This window comes from Corythoichthys intestinalis, chromosome 8 (genome assembly GCF_030265065.1).
Source record: "Corythoichthys intestinalis isolate RoL2023-P3 chromosome 8, ASM3026506v1, whole genome shotgun sequence".
NCBI classification, from domain to species: domain Eukaryota; kingdom Metazoa; phylum Chordata; class Actinopteri; order Syngnathiformes; family Syngnathidae; genus Corythoichthys; species Corythoichthys intestinalis.
Genome location: NC_080402.1, coordinates 13,269,867 through 13,291,768, shown reverse-complemented (window position 1 = coordinate 13,291,768; position 21,902 = coordinate 13,269,867). Strand labels below are relative to the sequence as shown.

The following is a 21,902-nucleotide window of genomic DNA, read 5'->3' as shown; positions in this document are numbered from 1 at the left end:
CAAAAACTCAAAATCCTATCAGGACTTACAGTTTAGACTAACTTAAAACTTAACTAGAACTTAAAAATAGCTTGACACAAATAGAAATTCAATTGAAAAACGTGGAAACGTTGAAAATCCTTTTAAGTGATGTGTGTTATCAAGCGTAAAGGCATTTTTAGGTGTGTGTGTATATATATATATATATATTACTTTTTCAAAATAAGATCTAAAGGTTTTTTGAGTGAAAGCAGTGAATTAGTCTTTTTTTTTTAACTCTAGTTACATCTGAGATGCAATTGTTGGCTGTTTTCAACAATATACATCAAAAATAAAGACATTGAATGACTGAAAATGATGAAATGTCTTGCTTTCTCATGCGTATTTATAATTGCTCTTCACCTAAAAATATATTTGTTTTATCCGACTACTCGATTAATCGATAGAATTTTCAGTCGATTACTCGATTACTAAAATATTCGATAGCTGCAGCCCTACTTTGAACAATAGGATATGGGAACGATTGGCTCCGGCGCTAGTTTTTGGCGGACCTGGAACGAAGATGCATTTTGTGCAGTTGGTAACGAGGAATCCGAACTTTTAACAGCACGTCTGCCGCACAATCGCAGCGGAAAAATTACCGCCTTCATTTTTATTTATCGCACGATAAATGGAATTATTGCATATTGCGACAGGCTTACATTGGAGGCAGGATACAGAATTTTTCGTCTTCCCCGTCCGTCTTCACCGACACCATATGCACGCGAGGCAACTCCGCAACACGGTCATTGCGTCTTTGTGTCGCAGATTCGCCGTGTAAACTGCCCCTAAAACTTTCGTCCTGTTTCCACCTAAATCCGGCGTTAAAACACACTGTTTGTTTGAATTTATCGTAGTGAAAGCTTCCACGACACTCTGCCTGGTCCGGCCCGGAACTGTCTTGTCAACTGATAGTGAAGTCTATGTTTAGTGCTATTTTTGTTGCACTCACAGTCTGAAAGACTCCATTCGGAACCCACTCTCCTGGGGACTGGTCCTCTGGGTCTTCTACCTCTTCTTCCTCCTCCTGTCCTTCTTCCTCTCTCACAGTATCCATCCCATCTTCCTCGTACTCTGTCAGACAGTCTGACTCCTCCGCTAAAGGAAAAGATTTAGAAGAGAGATTACCGTGACAAATTACAAAGCGGCTGAACCCACGAACATCCATCAACTGTCAAGAGATGTGTTCTGCTGTGTTGTCCGGTGTAGGTTGCTAGCCCTTATTTATTATACCACTGAAAGCTAATGAGATCTTTAAGGTGAACTGTGCAAAGCGTTTTAAGTAAAAGTGACTAAAAAAACAACTTTACCCTCAGCAGAGACGTAGTTTTGGACTGGCTCTATCCTGGATACAATCTCAGCAAGGTCGGTGAAGTCAGCTCCTTGACATGTACATGACTGGGACACACATTTCTTTATCATTTACTTATGCTGAATAATGAAGTAATCACAAAATAACAACGAAAACAAAAAATCATGTTGCATTCTACAAAATACATTATTGTCATGAAAGTTTGGAGGCTCTTTTTAAACATAATTTAAGCCTCTAAGCATTTAAGTGATTCAGTTCAATAATAACAATACTTCTCACATCGACTCTTTTGCTGTCGTTGTAGTCGGCTGATCGGTGGTCCCTTAGCATGTTTTCAATGATGTCACCTCTGGCCCAGCCAGTGAACACCAGTTTACCGTGCTGGAAGCCCACATCCTGACACAGAAACAGTGTATAAGGGATGAGACATGACTTAAAAGTAGAGATGTGACTGAAAATTCGGCTGAAAATAGCTAAAGTTGCATTTTCGGTTAAAAGACCGAAGTTTACCACTGAAAAGTGTGAAGAACCGTAGTCCTCTTGTGATGACGTAATCAAAATACAGCGAGAAGCAACACACTGGCTCACCACCAACATGTCCGCGGTTTGGAAGTATTTTGAGGTATCAAATAAATATATAATGATTAAACGAAGTAAAATAAGATAAATTTGCTTCATCGCTGTAACACGCTCGTTCTGTAGTTGATTTCCCATTGATGTCCCGTGTCAATTCGAGCACAGTGCATTTGAGCCTGTGTGTGAGTAGTCTGGAGTTTAATCAAGCGAACAGTATACAAATATTAATTAATTGCTTAGGTTTTAATTGGAAAATAATGATATACACATATTATTATATTTTTTTCAATACATTTACATGTACATGCATGTTTTTTTCGGCCTTTCGTTTTTTATGGCCAGGTGTTTCCAATTTTCAGTTTTGGCCAAGAATTTTGCGTTCGGTACATACCTACTTAAAAGCATTGTTGTTTTCGTCAACAAAGACGACAAGGAAAATATTTCGTCGACGGACACTTTTTTTCCATGACGATGACGGGACTATAATGAGCTAAAACAATGTCTTGGGAGACGAAAACATAACACGATGAATGTCCATTTTCGTCTGACGAGACGAAAATGCGCCATACCTTCCGCCAAATTTTCATAATGTATGACATTTTCTTATTGTATGTGTAGTTAGGCTACATTGTAGCAGTGTTTGGTTGTGTCACTCTGTGACATGCAGCACCCATCCCCACTCACTGGTGTCTGCTCCAGGTTTCTTGTCTTGAAACACATGGTAAGATTTGTTTTTTTATGTTGGCAAGTGAGAATATGCAATGTTGCTTAAGCATTTAAAGTTCTGCGCTGAGTGATCATTAGGGATGGGAATTGATAGGATTTTTACAATTCGATTATCGATATTGCTTAACGATTCGATTCTTTATCGATTCTTTTATCGATTCTAATTTGGGGAAAAAGAAGAACAAACGTTTTGATTGGCATCAAGTTTGTTTAACCCTTGAGAGTCGAAGGACGCGCCGGCGCGTCCTCAGCGCACGTCGTCTTTGAAGCGCCCTCACGTTTTAATTACGTCACCCACATGCCGTTGGTTGGTCTCGTTTTAAAGTGCGGAAGTTGCGGTTTACTCTCGTTATTATTTGAAGTCAATCGACCAACTAAAACGTGAGATATTGTCATTTAAGTTTTATAGTTTTATTGTCCTCTCAAAAAAAACATTAAAACGCTGCATGGATCATTTGTTTATGTCTATATTTACATCATTTCTTGTCCTTTTTCAAAACGGAAGCGCCATGAAAAAAAAAAACAAATCAAACGAACCCTTTCGAAGTCACAGTGGAAGCACAAAATGCGTTTAAAAAAAAAAAATAAATACAACTGCCGTGCGAGGTTCCACCGAACGAGAGGGAGGAGTGTGCTGAAGCAGCGAGGTGGCGAGCGACGGCCGTTTGGATCGAGCAGCGACTTTGTGTGACTTTGAGAATGAACGGAAAACTAAATTTAGCGCAAGCAATTGTGCTTTTTGATCAACTTGAGGAAGAGGATGGTCCAAATTCGTCATCATCGTCTTCTTCGGAAGAGTCCTCGAGTGAAGATAGTGACGGATTTGAACACGTGGGTGACGCCATCGACGAGCAGAGGTAAGCAAACTCACTTTTTTTTTTTTTAATGCTGAAAAAGTTTCTTTTGAAAGTTTCTTTTGATATTGCAAGACAAAGTTAATTATGATGCAATATAAGTGTGTGTTTGTGTATATAATAATAAAATGTGCATATCAGATCAAAGTCGTACGTGCACTGTGTGTATCCAAGGCAGGAATTTATAACTGTGGTGTTCCTCTTTTTCTATATGAAGATTAGGGATGTAGCACATATTCAGCTATGGTATTCTTTCTACTGTCATACATATAGATTTCCATTATTATTTATTGCTGTATATATTTTTATTTTATACTTTATTATTTTCATAAATACTGACTTTTTTTCACGTGCATTTATAGTGACAGGGAAAGTAAAGTGAAATGAAAATGGAAGGGTGGAAAGAGGACCGACACCCCATGGAAGTGTGGGCTGTGTGATGTCGCCCTGTGTAATTCCAGGACGAAGCTGCTTTTCGGAGTGGCATGCCTGAAAATTTTTTAACTTGTTTATTGTAAATATTTTTGAAAATACTTTTTTTTCTCCAATGTTATATATATATTTTTTTTCCCCCACAATCAGTCTTCTCAATTTGTGTATATAAATGTGTGTTCAAGAAGCTTGATTGTGTGTACATAGTTTTCATCAGGTGATGGGCCGCAATACCTAAACTCATAAAGAGATGGCCTCTAAACACTTTTTGTGTTGGATGGTATATATTTTTTCACTGTTCGGTCTGCTGTATATAACCTGTTTTGACTACAGCATGTATAAAGGCAAAAAACGCCTATGGCTATACCTGTTGTTTATGTTGAATTGTCAAATATAAGACTATTTATTCTAAATTTTTTGGGTTGAATGTTCATCCTAACATGTTGAATAAATATTACAAAGTTTCAAAACGGTTCGTTACGCATGTTTGGTTGTCAATTGGACATCAATATTAAAAATTTTGACAAAACGATTTTGGAATTTTTGGTCTTTTTGGGCCCAAAATGATGATTTATATTTGGTCAGTGAAGGAAACAACAGTTTGGACATGAAGTTCAAGGTGTCACAAAAAAAGGGACCAAACCAGGCCATCGTAAACAATTCTTTCTTTGAAATATAAAGGCAACTTCAAAGGCATGCAAAATCAGACAAAAGAGGCCCAGACCTTAAAGGGTTAATCAGAAGTCACAACCTTACAAACTCACAACGAGGTCAAAAGAGGCCCAAAGCCTCAATGTTAACTGTGGCAATAAGTGGCAAATACACAAGAATGTGTAACATTTTACTGAAACATTTTTCTAATAGAAATAAAAAATATTGGTATATATTGGCATATGGGTCGTTGGTCTGCCGTTGGCAATATGTGTTAAACTTGCAGGGGTCCCCAAACTTTTTCTTGTGAGGGCCACATAACTTTTACCTTCTCTGACGAGGGGCCAGGGTCAGTTTGTAACAGAAAAGGTGTGACGATTTGCAGGAGTGCCTAAATGTAAAAATTTATTGTTTTTCCAGAAAGCCACAATCAAACAACCCTTTCTGGATTCTTCATGGAACAAAAGTAAATGTCCATGTCCATGTCATGTCATGTCAATGTCATGTCATGTCATGTCATAATAACACTATTAATTAAATAGATAATATAATAATAACACTATTAATTAAATAGATAATAACCAAATAACCCTCTCTGGGTTTTCACAGAAAAAATAAATAGCACTATTGGGGGGAAAAAAAAAAAAATGTTCAGGGGGCCGGACCAATTGTCCGGCCCGCGGGCCCTAGTTTGGGGATAATATACTTTAACAGTTAAAGTGTATTATTTACCACTATATTGAAATGCATGCCTTTTAGTTTTTATGGTGCTTTCACGCTCAAGTGGGGGCGCCCTTGCGCTTCCTCACGCGAAGAAGAACGCGCCCACATGAAGAAGAGCGCGCTTACACACACGAAGAAGTAGCCCCGCATCCAAGCGAGTGAGCGAGTTAGTGAGAGAGGGAAACACTGCTACGAGCCTACGTTCTTTGTTAATGTTTGTAAACTATCTAGAGGCAATGCCTGTATGTATCATCTTTTGTGTTGTTGTTGTGTGTTTCCACTCGCGATCGGACTCTTAAATCCAGTTGTGCAGTGGTTTGAACGATGTGCGAACGCATGCTAACTGTTTGTGTTATTATTGTATTAGCAGCTAATCATCGCTAATCATCGCTAATTTACGTTGATGCGAATGTTTGTTATCTGGGACGAAATTGATTTGTTTCATTTCTATTTTTTGCTTTCACTCTTCAAGTGATGGTTGAATAAAGTCAGCAAATTATACAAACGTCTTCTGCATCGTCATTTGGTAGTTTAGCTAGCTGTATACCCAGGACTGAGCCTTAGTGTCTCGGTTAGGACAGTACAGTCGTATTCCCTCCCGATGCAGTTATCGCCACCTTGCAATGACCGCAAGACGCTTTGTTGTAATTTTTCCTCGTGAAGTGAATACACACTTTCGAGAGTTTGAACCTACGTGCTGTCATTGTCATGATTACGGCTGCAATTCTCGTGCTAAACCATCATAGCCTTTCATTTTCACCCACTTTTCTGGTGAAGTGTAGCCAAACTTTGGAGCGAGTGGTTCTTGGCGCCATGCTAGTTTGATGTGTCTGGACAACAAGACACGTCACAATGCAATACGCGTCTTTAGGAATCGTTAAAGAGATCGTTAAGGTTTTTTCATTGTGATGTCGAGGCCTCAAAACACTAGGAACCGGTTTGGAATTGGAATCGGATTTCGATTCCAATCCCTTGTGATCATCACACACTCAACGTAACTCGGAGCGTTAACATTCATGTTCTCGCTAGCATTTAGCGTGGCGAGCGTCATCTAAGACTCTCGGGTAAACTTTTTTTTTTTTTTTTTTTTTTTTTTTTACATACAGGTCCAGGTGGATATAACAAATTGAAAATAATGTACTGTTTTTCTACTAAGTATGTATTATCATCACCAAGTTTGTGTTGTCTTCGCCGATTCTACAATATGTGCTCAGCTGTCAATGTTCGTTACAAATTGTTGGAAATATTTATTTCTTTTATTATTTTTGGACTATTTTTTATTTTATTTATTTATTTAATTTTGCAGACGAAAACATTTTAAGTATGCGTCAACTAAAGCTAGACGTAATAAGACTTGAGTTTTTGTCTACAAAAACGAGACGAACAAATTTTGAAATGACCAAAACTAATAAGTACTTTCGTACAAAAGACTAAGATGAAAATTAGAAGGGAAGCCAAAAACAACAATGCTTAAAAGGCCTAATAGCTCTGATTGTGATGAACAAATTAGCCATAACATAAAACTCTGAAGTCACAGTGCTGTATTTTTACATGAGGATGTCAAAACAATTGTCCAATTGAAAGAGGAGAAGACTCACGTAAATCTCATCAAACTTTCCAAAGTCCATGGTCTTGAAACGATCAATTGGCGGTCTAATGTACTCGCAATAAGCACTCTTCTTGACCACTTCTAATTGCCGCACACAAGACACGTAGGCCAGCCGAGACTGGATCTCTGCCATGTCCGGCACCTGAAAAAGGTTGTAAAGATTACAATTGCAATGCAAATATGTGAAATGACACAAAGGTCGCCCGGGCAACACACTGAATGCAATTTATGCATTAATTACGGTCATCACAGTGCTGCCAACCGGACGCACCTTGACTTTTTCAGCCCAGGGATTGATTCGTTTCCACAGCAACCACCAGCCAGACAGACAGTCGCCATAGTTACAGAGGTCTGTCTCGTCCTGGCTGCCCACATCGATGGCAATGACCGTTTTGGCACCCATGTTCCTGGCAATATCCGCTGTGACGTCCGCAACGCAAACACCAGAATTGAGCCACAGATAAAAGCTACAGAATCTTTCAATGCAAACCGAGTCCCAAAGTGAGTACACTAACACCACCAAAAGGCTGAGAATTTAAGATCAAGAACTGATTTATTTGACATTTTGGGGAAATTAATTATTAATCAGGATTTTTCTTATGAGTCGTCTATTTTCAAAAACTGGGCCTCAACATCGTGGTGGCGTTGAGCCCATTTAAAGACGAACGAGAAGACGTGTAAAAGCTCCAATCCAGTGTTACAATGACCATAAATACTCCTGATTGATCAAACTACTCAGGGAGAGGGCGGCAATATAGTTCATCGATAAAAGGCTGCTGATTCTACAAGACTAAAAGTCTGTTGGATCAATGGTTGGACCCACGGACCACCATATTTCACAAGCTTTGGTGGCAACCACGGAGGTAGATGAGACATTCATCATGATTCATTCCTAACAAGTTTGCAGTAAGGAGCTTTGTGAAATGTGGCTGACACAGCGGGTTTCGGAAAATTTACACGTCTTGCACATCGCAGGCGTCATTCAGGTTATCCACATTTTCAAATCAGTCCATTTTTAGGAAACCTAAAATAATGGCATGTTTGTTGAACCATTAAAAGCATAACTCCATGGTAAATGAGCAATTCTATTTGTGGAAAAAATCTGAAATTAACCAAATTTCGATAAACTGGGTTTCGGTTTGATGCCAGTGATATGTTCCTGTAATTTATATCTTTAAAAAATGATTTGACAACCCAAAATTTCAAATTGTCTTTCCACCGGTTTAAGGACCAAAGCAAAACAAAAACAACAAGTTGAGCTGAGTAATAAACTGATGAAAAAAAAAAAAAAGATGAACTGATTGATAAGGATTCAAGAATGCCCATTTTTACAGGTTTCCAAATAAATTGCAAAACAGCATAAAATAATTTACATGTTGTTCCGTTTAAAGAAGTATGCAAGTTTCACTAGCGGGTACAGGGTCCTAGTGAAATAGTGTCAGCTAGTTAAAAGAAAACCATTAATCAAATCTTTAGCTTAAGAATTAAGCCTGCACAATATATCGTTTGAACATCGCCATCGCAATGTGCGTAGGAAGTGCAATTGTTTTTGTTTTTTAATTAAAACTACTGTTTTTCTTCATAAAAGCAGAAATTGTGCAGAGACATGGCTTCCTGGATCCCTTTTATTTACACCAATCATAATCATTCACAGATAAACTCCTTTAGCCTGGGTTAAAAAGTATTATATAAATACTAGAGATGTTCCGATCGCATATTTTTGCACCGAATCGGGGTCACCTGATTTTGAGTATCTGCTGATACAGAGTCCCAATCCAATACCGAAAAAAAGGTTGTTTTCTTTTTTGCTGCCGAGAACAGCCTCTCACTTACTAAATGAATGGTCACAGCACACTTCAGACTGTTTACCAAGCTTAACAATGATTAACACATTTGTGCTTTTGATCACAGAGCTACAGAGGTGTCTCTGGCCAGATCAAAGCTACAAACCTGTCAATCATCGTTAACTTTAAGTACTGGTATAGAGGTAGATTTGTGTCTTTATTATTCAATCCAAAAAAAAAAGTTGCTTCAATCAAATAAAAAGTTGCTTCAATCAAAATATATATTTTCAATCGAAGAAAAAGTCACTTCAATCCAAAAAAATGTGTTTGAATGCAAATATAAATTTGAAACTCAAAAAAATGTATTTGAAAACTATTTTTCTTTGATTGAAATTTTTGGGGGGATTTAAATCTTGCATGAAGCAAGAATAATGGCCACCAGGGCTCCATCCAGCCATCGGACTCTGCTCGAGTCCAAGCTGAAAATAGGGCACCGGTACGGGGGTGTGACATCGGCATCTCACCGGAGTGCCCGCGATGGTACACTGCCCTGTCACGGCACACTGGTGGGACGCCGTCGCGTACCGCCTACTCCCGTCACGGCACACTAGTGGGACCCCGTCGTGTACCGTCGCGGGCACTCCGGTGAGATGCCGATGTCACACCCGATGGCTGGATGGAGCCCTGGCGGCCGTTATTCTTGCTTCATGCGTTTATGCCATTGGCGTAGTCACCTGCCACTCAAACATGTCGGAAGTAGCGTTGAAGTTGAATCTTTGTGTCAAAATGATTCAATCGAAAAAAAGTTCCTTCAAAACTTTTTCCACTTAAAAAAAAAAAAAAAACGTCTGGAGTTCACCAAGCGGTGTTGGGGCTTCAACTGGGATCGTGTGCTTTGGTCAGATGAGACCAAGATTGAGCTTTTTGGCAACAAACACTCTAAGTGGCTCTGGCGTGCCTCGAAAGATGCACATGCTGAAAAGCACCTCATACCCACTGTGAAGTATGGGGGTTGGGTCAGTGATGCTGTGGGGCTGTTTCGCTTCCAAAGGCCCTGGGAACCTTGTTAGGGTACATGACATCATGAATGCTTTGAAATACCAGGACATTTTAAATCAAAACCTGTTGCCTTCTGCCCGAAAGCTGAAGATGGGTCGGCACTGGATCTTTCAGCAAGACAATGACCCTAAACATATGGCCAAATCTACACAGAAATGGTTCACCAGACACAAAATTAAGCTCCTCCCATGGCCATCTCAGTCCCCAGACCTCAACCCCATTGAAAACCTGTGGGGTGAGCTGAAGAGGAGAGTACAGAGGAGAGGACCCAGGTCTCTGGATGATTTAGAGCAGGGGTCCCCAACCTTTTTTGCACCACGGACCGGTGTGATTTGGGTCTTTTTTTCACGGACCGGTGTCCTGTCAAAGTTTGCAACCTTATAAAATTTTGCCCCCAAAGCTTCTGTGGCGGTGAAAAAAGCCCTCTTTTATATTCAGTTGGACTCTCAATGTTATCCAATGGTGCTAAAAAACTATTTACATCATAAACATACATGTGCAACACGGAAATGGCGTAAATTAATGCTCAACGACACGGCGAAGTCGTTAAGTGACAGGGCTACGTGCAGTTGTTGTGTGCACCTAACGTGGCAAACGTAAGTGAATATTCCTTTCTTTAAAGAAAGTTTGTAGTGTGTACTTTGGAATCGCTGCATTCGCGGTCATTTTTAACGTTACGCCCATGCCAACTTTGTCAGAACACCGGCAATGTGCGGCAGAAAAACACAGCAAATATAAAATAGCATTTGTTTTTAGCCCTGTCGTGTTAAGTGCAGGGAAAAAATACAACTCACCCGCTGAATCAGTGGGAGGCCTGAGTTTGTTTCGTTGAGACGAGATGGTCCCGAGATGGGAGAGTGAGAGAAGCTAGCATCACAAATACACGATGTTGGAAATTGTAGCACAGTTTTCAGCACGCTCCTAGCGATGTCAGGATATTCCGAAATGACTTTAATCCAGAACTTCGGTAGAGTTGTTGTCTCAAACGTACGTTTAAGTCGCCGTGATTTGCGATCCCTACAAGCTGATATTCGTGTTCCACAGACCTGCTCGAATAACTCGGTTTATTCACATACGGGTCACGAATTCACTCCTTCGCAGTTCATGGGTCTTTAGTGATTGGGAAGTAGCATAGCAAATTTTGTTTTCTTCAAGGTTGTAGGCACATCTTCTGGCTCGTCAGGTTCCCTTTTCCCCGTAAAAAGTCTGTCCAAAGACGTCTGTTATTCAGTCATTCTAGTGTGGGGGATAATTATTTCCGGGAAGAAATTTGATTGGCGACGACCTACGTCATACGTTATTATCGAGTCCAAGCGCGCATAGATATTCAGAACGAGATTTAGTGCTAACAGCAATGCATCAATGCATTTCTATGACGACCTCCTATCCTGTAGTTGTATATCTAGAGTAGACAGGGATATTGGTGTGTTAAGCGGCACAGGCCAAAGTCAATTGGCCAGAATGCAGTCGTTAATAAATTATTTATTATTTCTGCGCAGCCCGGTACCAAATGCGCCACGGACCGGTACCGGTCCGCGGCCCGGTCGTTGGGGACCCCTGATTTAGAGAGATTCTGCAAAGAGGAATGGCTGAAGATCCCTCTTTCTGTCTTTTCCCATCTTGTGAAACATTATAGGAGAAGATTAGGTGCTGTTTTGTTGGCAAAAGGGGGTTGTACAAAGTATTAACACCACGGGTGCTAAAAATTGTGACACACATTATTTGATGTCAAATAATTATTTCTTTATGTGGGGTTTTTTCCCACTGAATAAATGCACTTGTATTGACGGTTGAATTTTTCTCTTTTTTTTTTTCATTGAGGTCCCATATTATTTAGAAAAAAAAATTATTAAAAGCTAAAAAACACATAATTATTATAAATCCAATAATTATGGAGGGCGCTGTAGAGCACTGAATTGGAGCATCTGGAAACTTGATTTTACAGAACTGATTTGCAAATGTGAATGTACCCTTACATGTACCCTTACTTCCTTGCTTCCAAAAAGACGATGTCATACTCACCCACCTTATTCGCATTATTTTCAGTCCTTTATTAAGCTACCAAACAAGCTACCCTCAGTCCACTTCACCCCTTCTTCGGATCCATGGGGTTGGTGGATTCTGAGAGTGTACCACCTATACTTGCCTGGCAGGTTGTTGATGTAGCCACCATCCATAAGCAAGCTCCCATCTTTGGGATCACAGAGAGGCGGCAGGTACCCGGATAGGGTCATGCTCGCCCGCACATAGCGCCACAGAGAGCCTGGCACACCGGGGACGGAAGTAGGAGGGAAGGAATGGGGAATAACATCTCAATTTTTGCTAAGTGATTCATGTTAGTGTTGATGCAGACCACGACCCCAACACGAGGCAGAGATCAGTCACGTATGGGGAGACGATCTCTGCAAAGTTTGGGATTATAGTTCTGCCAGCCTTCACACTCTGCTGTACAGCAATGCAAACCTCATTATCATGCACACAGATCAAATGTGACTTGTGCAGTGGATAAAAGGCAAATGGCAGCGTGACAAAGAGCACCAAGGCTGTACAAATCCCCAAACTCTGTCTCGACAATAGCACAGTTGTTATTAAAATGTTCAAAGTAGCCATATTTAGGAAACACATTTGGTCTAAACGTGTTATTTCAAAGAAGAAGCTATTTTGAGACAAGTTTGACGATTGTGCTCAGAAACCACCAGCTTGCCCAGTTCTGCAGTACAGTTTAGTAACAGCAGAGGGCAGGAGCAGACAGAGAACTGCATGGATTGGAAGGATAAGGGCACAGCAGAGATGCATCAAATTGCAACTGTGCATTAAAAGCATATGTGAAATGTGAAGAAATTTAAGGTTTTCTTTGCAGAATTCTCTTCTCATTTGATATTATTTTCAATTTGTACACAGGTAACAAATGGGCAACAGCAGGATCCAGAACACTTAACACTCTCATAAAGAAAAATAATCTGAAGGATAAAGATAGGGTCATTGAATGAATATTTCAACAACTTGCATGCACATAGAAGCAAGCAAATCCAGGCGAGGAGAAAGGTTTGCTGAAGGAAGAACTCAATATGTTCCTTCAGGTCAAGATGAACTGAGAGATGAATTGAAATGAAACAGTGGCAGATTCTGATTAAAAAAAAAAAAATCTTATTGAAGAAAGAAGAAAACGACATGCGTTTAATTACCGGTGAAAAAGTATTTTTCACTAACAGAATACTGCAAGTCTCCATTTGACCTAAACACATCACATTGTACTAGTGGTTGACAATACCTAAATATAAAAATACTATATCTAAATTAGGGCTGCAAATAACGCTCATTTTTATAATCAATTAACTGAACTATTAGTCGGATAAATGTTACTTTTTTTCAATTACCTTTCAATTATGCTGTTAGGCAAGGGAAGATGTGTTGAGGTGCCTCACAGCAACACTTACTGTACGTTGATGTACATACTATCAAGACTACGTCGTTCTACCCGGGTGCGGCCGAGAGGATGGGGCTGGAGGTGCCTCGCTTGCCTCGCGGCGGACCGTCAGCTCGATCCCGATATCCAACAACGAGCTTTTTAACTGCAGCAACTTTAAGCTATTGAAGCTGGAATTATTACCCAGGACAGCGGGAGAAAGCCCTCCCGGAGGCCGTAATGTCAGGTGAAAGTTTGGCGAGGCTCCGGAATCACATTCTCGTACGCTAATTTTCCATAAATTATATACAGTGGGGCAAATAAGTATTTAGTCAACCACCAATTGTGCAAGTTCTCCTACTTGAAAAGATTAGAGAGGCCTATAATTGTGGTAAACCTCAACCATGAGAGACAGAATGTGGGAAAATAAAAAAGAAAATCACACTGTTTGATTTTTAAAGAATTTACTTCCAAATTATAGAGTGGAAAATAAGTATTTGGTCACCTACAAACAAGCAAGATTTCTGGCTGTCAAAGAGGTCTAACTTCTTCTAACGAGGCTCCACTCGTTACCTGTATTAATGGCACCTGTTTTAACTCATTATCGGTATAAAAGACACCTGTCCACAACCTCAGTCAGTCACACTCCAAATTCCACTATGGCCAAGACCAAACAGCTGTCGAAGGACACCAGAGACAAAATTGTAGACCTGCACCAGGTTGGGAAGACTGAATCTGCAATAGGTAAAACGTTTGGTGTAAAGAAATCAACTGTGGGAGCAATTATTAGAAAATGGAAGACATACAGGACCACTGATCATCTCCCTCGATCTGGGGCTCCATGCAAGATCTCACCCCGTGGCGTCAATTGATAACAAGAACGGTGAGCAAAAATCCCAAAAACACATGGGGGGACCTAGTGAATGACCTACAGAGAGCTGGGACCACAGTAAGAAAGGCTACCATCAGTAACACAATGCGCCGCAGGGGGCTCAAATCCTGCACTGCCAGACGTGTCCCCCTGCTGAAGCCAGTACACGTCCAGGCCCCTCTGCGGTCTGCTAGAGAGCATTTGGATGATCCAGAAGAGGACTGGGAGAATGTGTTATTGTCAGATGAAACCAAAATAGACCTTTTTGGTAGAAACACAGGTTCTCGTGTTGGGAGGAGAAAGAATACAGAATTGCATCCGAAGAACACCATACCCACGGTTAAGCATCCGGGTGGAAACATCATGCTTTGTAGAAACACAGGTTATCGTGTTTCGAGGAGAAAAAATACTGAATTGCATCTGAAGAACACCATACCCACTGTGAAGTATGGGGGTGGAAACATCATGCTTTGGGGCTGTTTTTCTGCAAAGGGACCAGGAAGACTGATCTGTGTAAAGGAAAGAATGAATGGGGCCATGTATCGAGAGATTTTGAGTGAAAATCTCCTTCCATCAGCAAGGGCATTGAAAATGAGACGTAGCTGGGTCTTTCAGCATGACAATGATCCCAAACACACAGCCAGGGCAACGAAGGAGTGGCTTAATAAGAAGCATTTCAAGGTCCTGGAGTGGCCTAACCAGTCTCCAGATCTCAACCCCTTGGAAAATCTGTGGAGGGAGTTGAAAGTCCGTGTTGCCCAACAACAGCCCCAAAACATCACTGCTCTAGAGGAGATCTGCATGGATGAATGGGCCAAAATACCAGCAACAGTGTGTGAAAAGCTTGTGAAGAGTTACAGAAAACGTTTGGCCTCTTATTGCCAACAAAGGGTACATAACAAAGTATTGAGATGAACTTTTGGTATTGACCAAATACTTATTTTCCATCATGATTTGCAAATAAATTCTTTAAAAATCAAACAATGTGATTTTCTGTTTTTTTTTTCCACATTCTTTCTCTCATGGTTGAGGTTTACCCACGTTGACAATTACAGGCCTCTGTAATATTTTCAAGTGGGAGAACTTGCACAATTAGTGGTTGACTAAATACTTATTTGCCCCACTGTACGTCTCATCTACGTCGTGCTGAACCAATTTTGGGAGATTCGGTGGGTTCCTTTGGTTTGATTTTGCCGTTTTATCTTCGTCAACACGCTGCTAACTTCAACCACAACTTATGAGTTTTTTTCTAAACCGGAAGTTCGAAGCAGAAATTTTCCAAGATGGCACCGCCCTTATTTCGCTCAGGAAACTTGTGTATATGAATGAGTTTATGTGTGTGGTTTCTTTATAAAAAGAAATGAGACAACTTTACTATCTAACAATAACTCAAGTGCTAATATGCTTCTCTAAAACACAACACAAACAGACACTTGAGACACTGATTAGCATAGTCGCTAACTAACTTAGCGCGTAATGCAAAGTAGTAGTGTCTCATCAGCAAAGAATACAAACAAAACAATTGGCTTCATTTACTCACCTCACACACTGGACTAACAAAACAAAAGTCTAACTCTTGACACATCGTCACATTATTGATTAAGCAACCCAACCTAAGTGTAGCAGTGAACTCTCTCTCTCTTGCTCTAATCACTGGTGCGCACGCAGCCTCACATTACATACAAATAAGGGACCCAAACGGGACTGCTCATAGATGCCGGCAAAAATCGATGATCAAATTGTTTGGCAAATAATACATTAATCGATTATAATCGATTAGTTGTCGCAACCTTAATCTAAATAAATTTAAAGTGTTTTTTCGGAGAGTCATGACTTTAACCATCCAAAAATAATTGGCACGGTTCTGGGAGCTCTGCAGCCTATTCCGCAGTCAACTTTGGGCAATAAGTGCAGGGTTTCCCCCAGTGCGTTATAAGCCTGGCAGGTTGCCAGGCCTTTCTCTCCAAAGTGAACTTAGCAACTTTAGAATCATGTTTCTTTCTCACAGTACATGACCGCATCCGGATTATCAATTCAAATACAGATATGAATAAGAAATTTCAAATTACACACAGGAGGCCAAAAGCAGCCATACAATCATGCAAAGTCATGATCCATACGTACTGTATGATGCCCAAATAATTAAGAGGAAAAAATATCCTCAGATAAATGTGATTGTAAGACCTAATGAAGAGAATGAGATGTCCTATTGGCTATTACTTATTGCAAGATTATATTACAGTTAGGTGGGCATCTACTCAAAAACACATTAATTAACGTCTCTCCTTCCAAACCATGGGCTCCCAAAGTCTAGCTGGTCAGGGTGAGGTTAGTTAGGACCAAGAACAGGGTGGAAACAGGAGACCATTGTCGAGTCATTGTTTGTTATCTCTTGAAGGTAAAGCGAAGACCCGCAGTTTTTTTGTGTGTGGGCGTTTTAAGATCTGACCTGGGACATTGTTTACATAGCAACCGTCCACAAGCAAGTGGCCATCCTTGGGATCGCAGAGGGGAGGTAAATAGGGGGTGTAGGAGGCGCTGGCTCTAACATACCGCCAGACGCAACCTGTCAGGAAATTGAGATGGAGGAGGAAAACATCAAATAAGGGGTTGGACTCAAAGTAGCATGTGGGAAAAAAAGGAAAGAAAGTGTGAAAGGAGAAAATAGGAAGCTGTCTTGGGCATAGATGAATGGCAACGCGTCATTAACTACTTGTATATTCACTTATAGGAGCAATAAGTAAAATTGATGGCCAAAAATGGTACAGCAACAAGGATTAAAATATTGAAGTGCACAACATTTCCTTTTGAGATGGCAGATAAGTGCTTCGCAATCGGAACTCAAGCTGCCCTATCATACCAATGTTGCATTTCAATCAGAAAGTCCTCGAAGTACAGGTCCAGGCAAGTACGTACAGGTACTCTCGTTACAAGTCCAGGCAAGTACGTACACGTACTCGCAGTACAAGTCCAGGCAAGTACGTACACCTACTCGCAGTACAAGTCCAGGTAAGTACGTACACCTACTCGCAGTACAAGTCGGTACTTGTAGTACAAGTCCACATACCTACACGCACTTGCACTACAAGTGCACACTACACACACACTACAATCAAGCTGCGCTATTATACCAATGTTTCATTTCAATCAGAAACTAGAAAATAAATGCAATTTGTGGAGAAATCGTGTGGGTAGCTTTGCTGTGCCGGTTGGTATACTTGAAGTACAAGTAAACACAAGTACACGTACTCGCAGTACAAGTCAAGTCCAGGCAAGTACGTACACGTATTCGCAGTACAAGTCAAGTCCAGGCAAGTACGTACACGTATTCGCAGTACAAGTCAAGTCCAGGCAAGAACGTACACTTACTCGCAGTACAAGTCAACTCCATGCAGGAACGTACACACAGTACAAGTCAATTCCAGGTAAGTATGTACACGTACTCCCAGTACAAGTCAAGTCCAGGCAAGTACGTACACGTACTCGCAGTACAAGTCAAGTCCAGGCAAGTACGTACACGTATTCGCAGTACAAGTCAAGTCCAGGCAAGTACGTACACGTATTCGCAGTACAAGTCAAGTCCAGGCAAGAACGTACACTTACTCGCAGTACAAGTCAAGTCCAGGCAGGAACGTACACACAGTACAAGTCAATTCCAGGTAAATACGTACACACAGTACAAGTCAATTCCAGGTAAATACGTACACGTACTCCCAGTACAAGTCAAGTCCAGGCAAGTACATACACGACTCACAGTACAAGTCAAGTCCAGGCAAGTACGTACATGTACTCACAGTACAAGTCAAGTCCAGGCAAGTACGTACATGTACTCACAGTACAAGTCAAGTCCAGGCAAGTACGTACACGTACTCGCAGTACAACTCCAGGCAAGTACGTACACATACTCGCAGTACAAATCAAGTCCAGGCAAGTACGTACACATACTCGCAGTACAAGTCAAGTCCAGGCAATTACGTACACGTCCTCGCAGTACAAGTCAAGTCCAGGCAATTACGTACACGTCCTCGCAGTACAAGTCAAGTCCAGGCAAGTACGTACACGTCCTCGCAGTACAAGTCAAGTCCAGGCAAGTACGTACACGTCCTCGCAGTACAAGTCAAGTCCAGTCAAGGGGGTACACGTACTCGCAGTACAAGTCCAGGCAAGTAGGTACACGTACTCGCAGTACAAGTCAAGTCCAGGCAAGTACGTACACGTACAAGTCAAGTCCAGGCAAGAACGTACACTTACTCGCAGTACAAATCAAGTCCAGGCAAGAACGTAGACGTACACACAGTACAAGTCAAGTCCAGGCAAGAACGTACACATACTCGCAGTCCAAGTCAAGTCCAGGCAAGTACGTAAACGTACTCGCAGTACAACTCCAGGCAAGTACGTACACGTACTCACAGTACAAGTCAAGTCCAGGCAAGTACGTGCACGTACTTACAGTACAAGTCAAGTCCAGGCAAGTACGTACACTTACTTGCAGTACAAGTCAAGTCCAGGCAGGAACGTACACTTACTTGCAGTACAAGTCAAGTCCAGGCAGGAACGTACACACAGTACAAGTCAAGTCCAGGTAAGTACGTACACGTACTCGCAGTACAAGTCAAGTCCAGGCAAGTGCGTACACGTACTCACAGTACAAGTCAAGTCCAGGCAAGTACGTACACGTACTAACAGTACAAGTCAAGTCCAGACAAGTACGTACACGTACTCGCAATACAAGTCAAGTCCAGGCAAGTACGTACACGTACTCGCAGTTCAAGTCGGTACTTGCAGTACAAGTCCGTATACGTATTTTACACGTACTTGAAGTACAAGTCCGTGTACGTACACACACTTGAAGCACAAGTCCGCGTACATATTTTACACGTATTTGAAGTACAAGTAACCATAATGGAGTCCAATTACTGGAAGTACACGTTGTTGTAGTATAAACAAACGTACTTATAGTACAATGGCACAACGTACATATATCCATAACCTAGTGTTATTACTGCAATCTTACTTTACGAAGCCTACAGAGCTCTGGCAACCTGGACAAAGACAAATAACTTATCTCATAATTGGCTGATTGGTGGAGGGCGGGACATCCGTTGTAAACACAGGACCAAAACCCTAACAAAAACGCTCATCTTAACAATTAAGAACCGTTATAGAAGTATTTCCCAATGTCTATTGAAATATTAAAGCCATTTCATAAATAATTGTAATGCAAATTTCACATATTGCTCCTTTAAGGCTAAATCAAACAGTATATACAGTATTTTAACTCCCAATGAAAAAACACAAAAATTGTCGCATTCAGTGACTGTTATATGTGTATCCAAACCCAAACATGGCCTTTTAGTCACTCACTAATACAGTACATAACCTAATGCGTATAAGTGGATGCTAAGTTGATTTTAAGGGTTTATAAATGGAAAAAATATTAGCTTTGTTAGAGAACAAGCAAGGAAAAGAGGAGTGTAAGTACAGTAATCTGTGAGAAAGACGAGTAAGGTAAGAAGACTGAAGGAAGAGGAAGTCCAACATTTCATTAGATATTGTCAGTCCTTAAATCGCGATGTCTAAATGTTAACTCGCTAAGAAAACTAGAAGTGAATAAGGCTGTTTTTGGTTCGGTTTCAACACACCTATCGGAGGATTTGTGAATGAAAGCAAAAAAATGAAATGTAGGATTATAACTGCCCCTCCCCAAAAGAAACCTACTACTGCAAAGAGTCCCAGTATCGTCAAGTTAGGCAAAGACACACTAGAATAACTACATGATGCACTATATGAAGTTGAATGAGTTAATGAAACATGCTGAGATGCCATTTTAGAGGAGAAAGGTTGAAATGGAGTGTTCTGGATCCTACATGCTGGTACTGGGAGGCACTGAAGGGATTAAACATTCTAAACATTTTTCCTGCTCCAAAACTCTCTATAAACTGACTTTGAAAAAACTCTGTTTAAAACAAATTAAAAACAATAACAAGATAGTCCTTTGATAATTCAGTTGAAATGAAATTAAGCAACAAAAAAAAAAAAAACAAGGAAATGAAATGGAAATGAATGAAACGGGTCAAGTAAACTCTAAAAGTGAGACAGAGAGGGAAGGGCTTTGCTTCAGCTGTTAATAATACACATGCCACAAAGCAAGCACTATTATAGTATTATCCATCATATTGTCCTGAAGTACTACAGCCTCTAAACCCCACAGATTCACCATGTTTTATATTTTTAAAAAAATAAAAGACTTAACAAAATATTTGAGTTATTTTTCAAAAATTTAGAATCATACTGTAAATTAAAAAAATATTCTGTGTACTACATTTGTGGGGGAAGGAGGCCACAGAACTACAGTCCTTCAGTCATTGTTAGTTATGATGCATATTAGCAATAGTAAATGTACAAACATACTAGAAACACATCCAAAATGCTGACTCACATTTTTACGATATAGTCCAACTTTTGAATACATTATACAGAGCGAAATTTTTGTCCTAAGGTTTTAACATCTTGCTCAGCTTAGTTTGTTTGACAAAAAAAAGGCCTAAAGTTTTATGTTTGAAGCCAAAATACAAAGAAACGGAGCTAAAGTGTCGCTCTTATTAAAACAGCTGTCACTTACCGTCTTGGTGAACACGCATGGCAGACGCTGTGATATCTGTGGTGACATTGAAATATGGTAGCCACAAGTCCTGAAGACACAGATTGTATCATAAGTCCATTATTTTTATATACTAATATTAATGCATTAAAGGGAACCTCGGACTTAAAGACTTAAATGCTCTAAGAAGCCACAATTTTTCTCTTTTACTAAAAGACAATATGTTATTACAAACACATCAAATATTGCTATTGATTTAAAAATCTAGCATATTTAGTACATGTTTTGACCTATGGAGGGCACCATGTTTTATGCGCGCAATGGACGCTCGGGGTGATGACGTAGATTGTCACTGCCACTAGACGAACAATACTGGGTTACTTCAATTCCTTCTACGCGGCCAGACGTCTAACACATGCGCACATTGGTTAAAAGCGGCGAGTGCTTACTATTTCTGTTTTTTATTGAGTCTTTTATTACCTTTTCACTGCCTCAAAATACTTTTTGCATGTGTTTCCCTATCATACTTTTAAGCATTGTGTTTTCTTGTGGAAGCTTTAAAGCAGATTGTTGATCTGTTAACCACATTAGTCACGTAGCATATTTAAACCACCCTTATTTAACATTAATATGTTTAAGTATTTTCTTAAAGCATTTTTAGTATGTTCTGTCAGTATGCACCTAAACAAAACAAACTGAAAGCGTACGGTTGTACTTGTTGTCAAATTCGCCCCTTGTAGACGTTTCGCCGGTGTAACACATTTTGGCAGAACAGTTTTTTTTCCTACTCTTGTCTCGTCTCGTCTTTCCTGTTAATTTTGCTTTTGCTGCTCATTTTGTGAAATATTGACAGCGCTGTCATGCTCATTATGTTTCTCTCACGTTCTAATTGAAAGGGTTGAACAGATGATGTTTATGTCGCTAGAGTCATACTCTGGAAGCCCGGCAGTGTAACCATGTGACGTCACCTCCCTGCGACGTCAACAACAATAGCAACCTACAAGTTAAACTAATTTTACAAATTGTACAAAAATGAAAACATCAAGGGGGGTTTCAATATCGAATTATTGTAACTTAATATAATAACGTTTATCTTTTAAGAACTACAAGTCTTTCTATCCATGGATCCCTTTAAAGTGCTGTCGTTTGCAAATCACCTCAGCTTGCTTATCCTGGAAAACCTTGTAGATGCTTGTGTTGAATGCAGACCCAGAGAACATGGAGGTGATGGGATAGGTAAGATCCAGGACCGTTTTGAATACAGAGTTCATGGCCTATTG

General features: G+C 40.3%; 1 protein-coding gene across 7 annotated transcripts in view; it reads right to left on the bottom strand.

Annotated features, from left to right (window-relative positions):
* pnpla6 (patatin-like phospholipase domain containing 6) overlaps nt 1-21,902 on the bottom strand; it is a 92,280-nt gene that overhangs the window by 27,024 nt on the left and 43,354 nt on the right. For 5 of the 7 annotated variants that reach the window (XM_057842972.1, XM_057842971.1, XM_057842970.1 and 2 more), the window contains exons 28-35: nt 21,780-21,896; nt 20,644-20,713; nt 11,891-12,007; nt 7,173-7,321; nt 6,891-7,043; nt 1,610-1,726; nt 1,329-1,416; nt 971-1,116 (exon numbers count right to left, since the gene is read on the bottom strand). In XM_057842972.1, coding sequence (XP_057698955.1) covers nt 971-1,116; nt 1,329-1,416; nt 1,610-1,726; nt 6,891-7,043; nt 7,173-7,321; nt 11,891-12,007; nt 20,644-20,713; nt 21,780-21,896 — 957 coding nt within the window. Of the gene's footprint in view, nt 1-970; nt 1,117-1,328; nt 1,417-1,609; nt 1,727-6,890; nt 7,044-7,172; nt 7,322-9,387; nt 12,008-16,470; nt 16,588-20,643; nt 20,714-21,779; nt 21,897-21,902 lie in introns of those variants that run through there. The other 2 variants (XM_057842967.1, XM_057842973.1) reach the window with 2 other exon arrangements.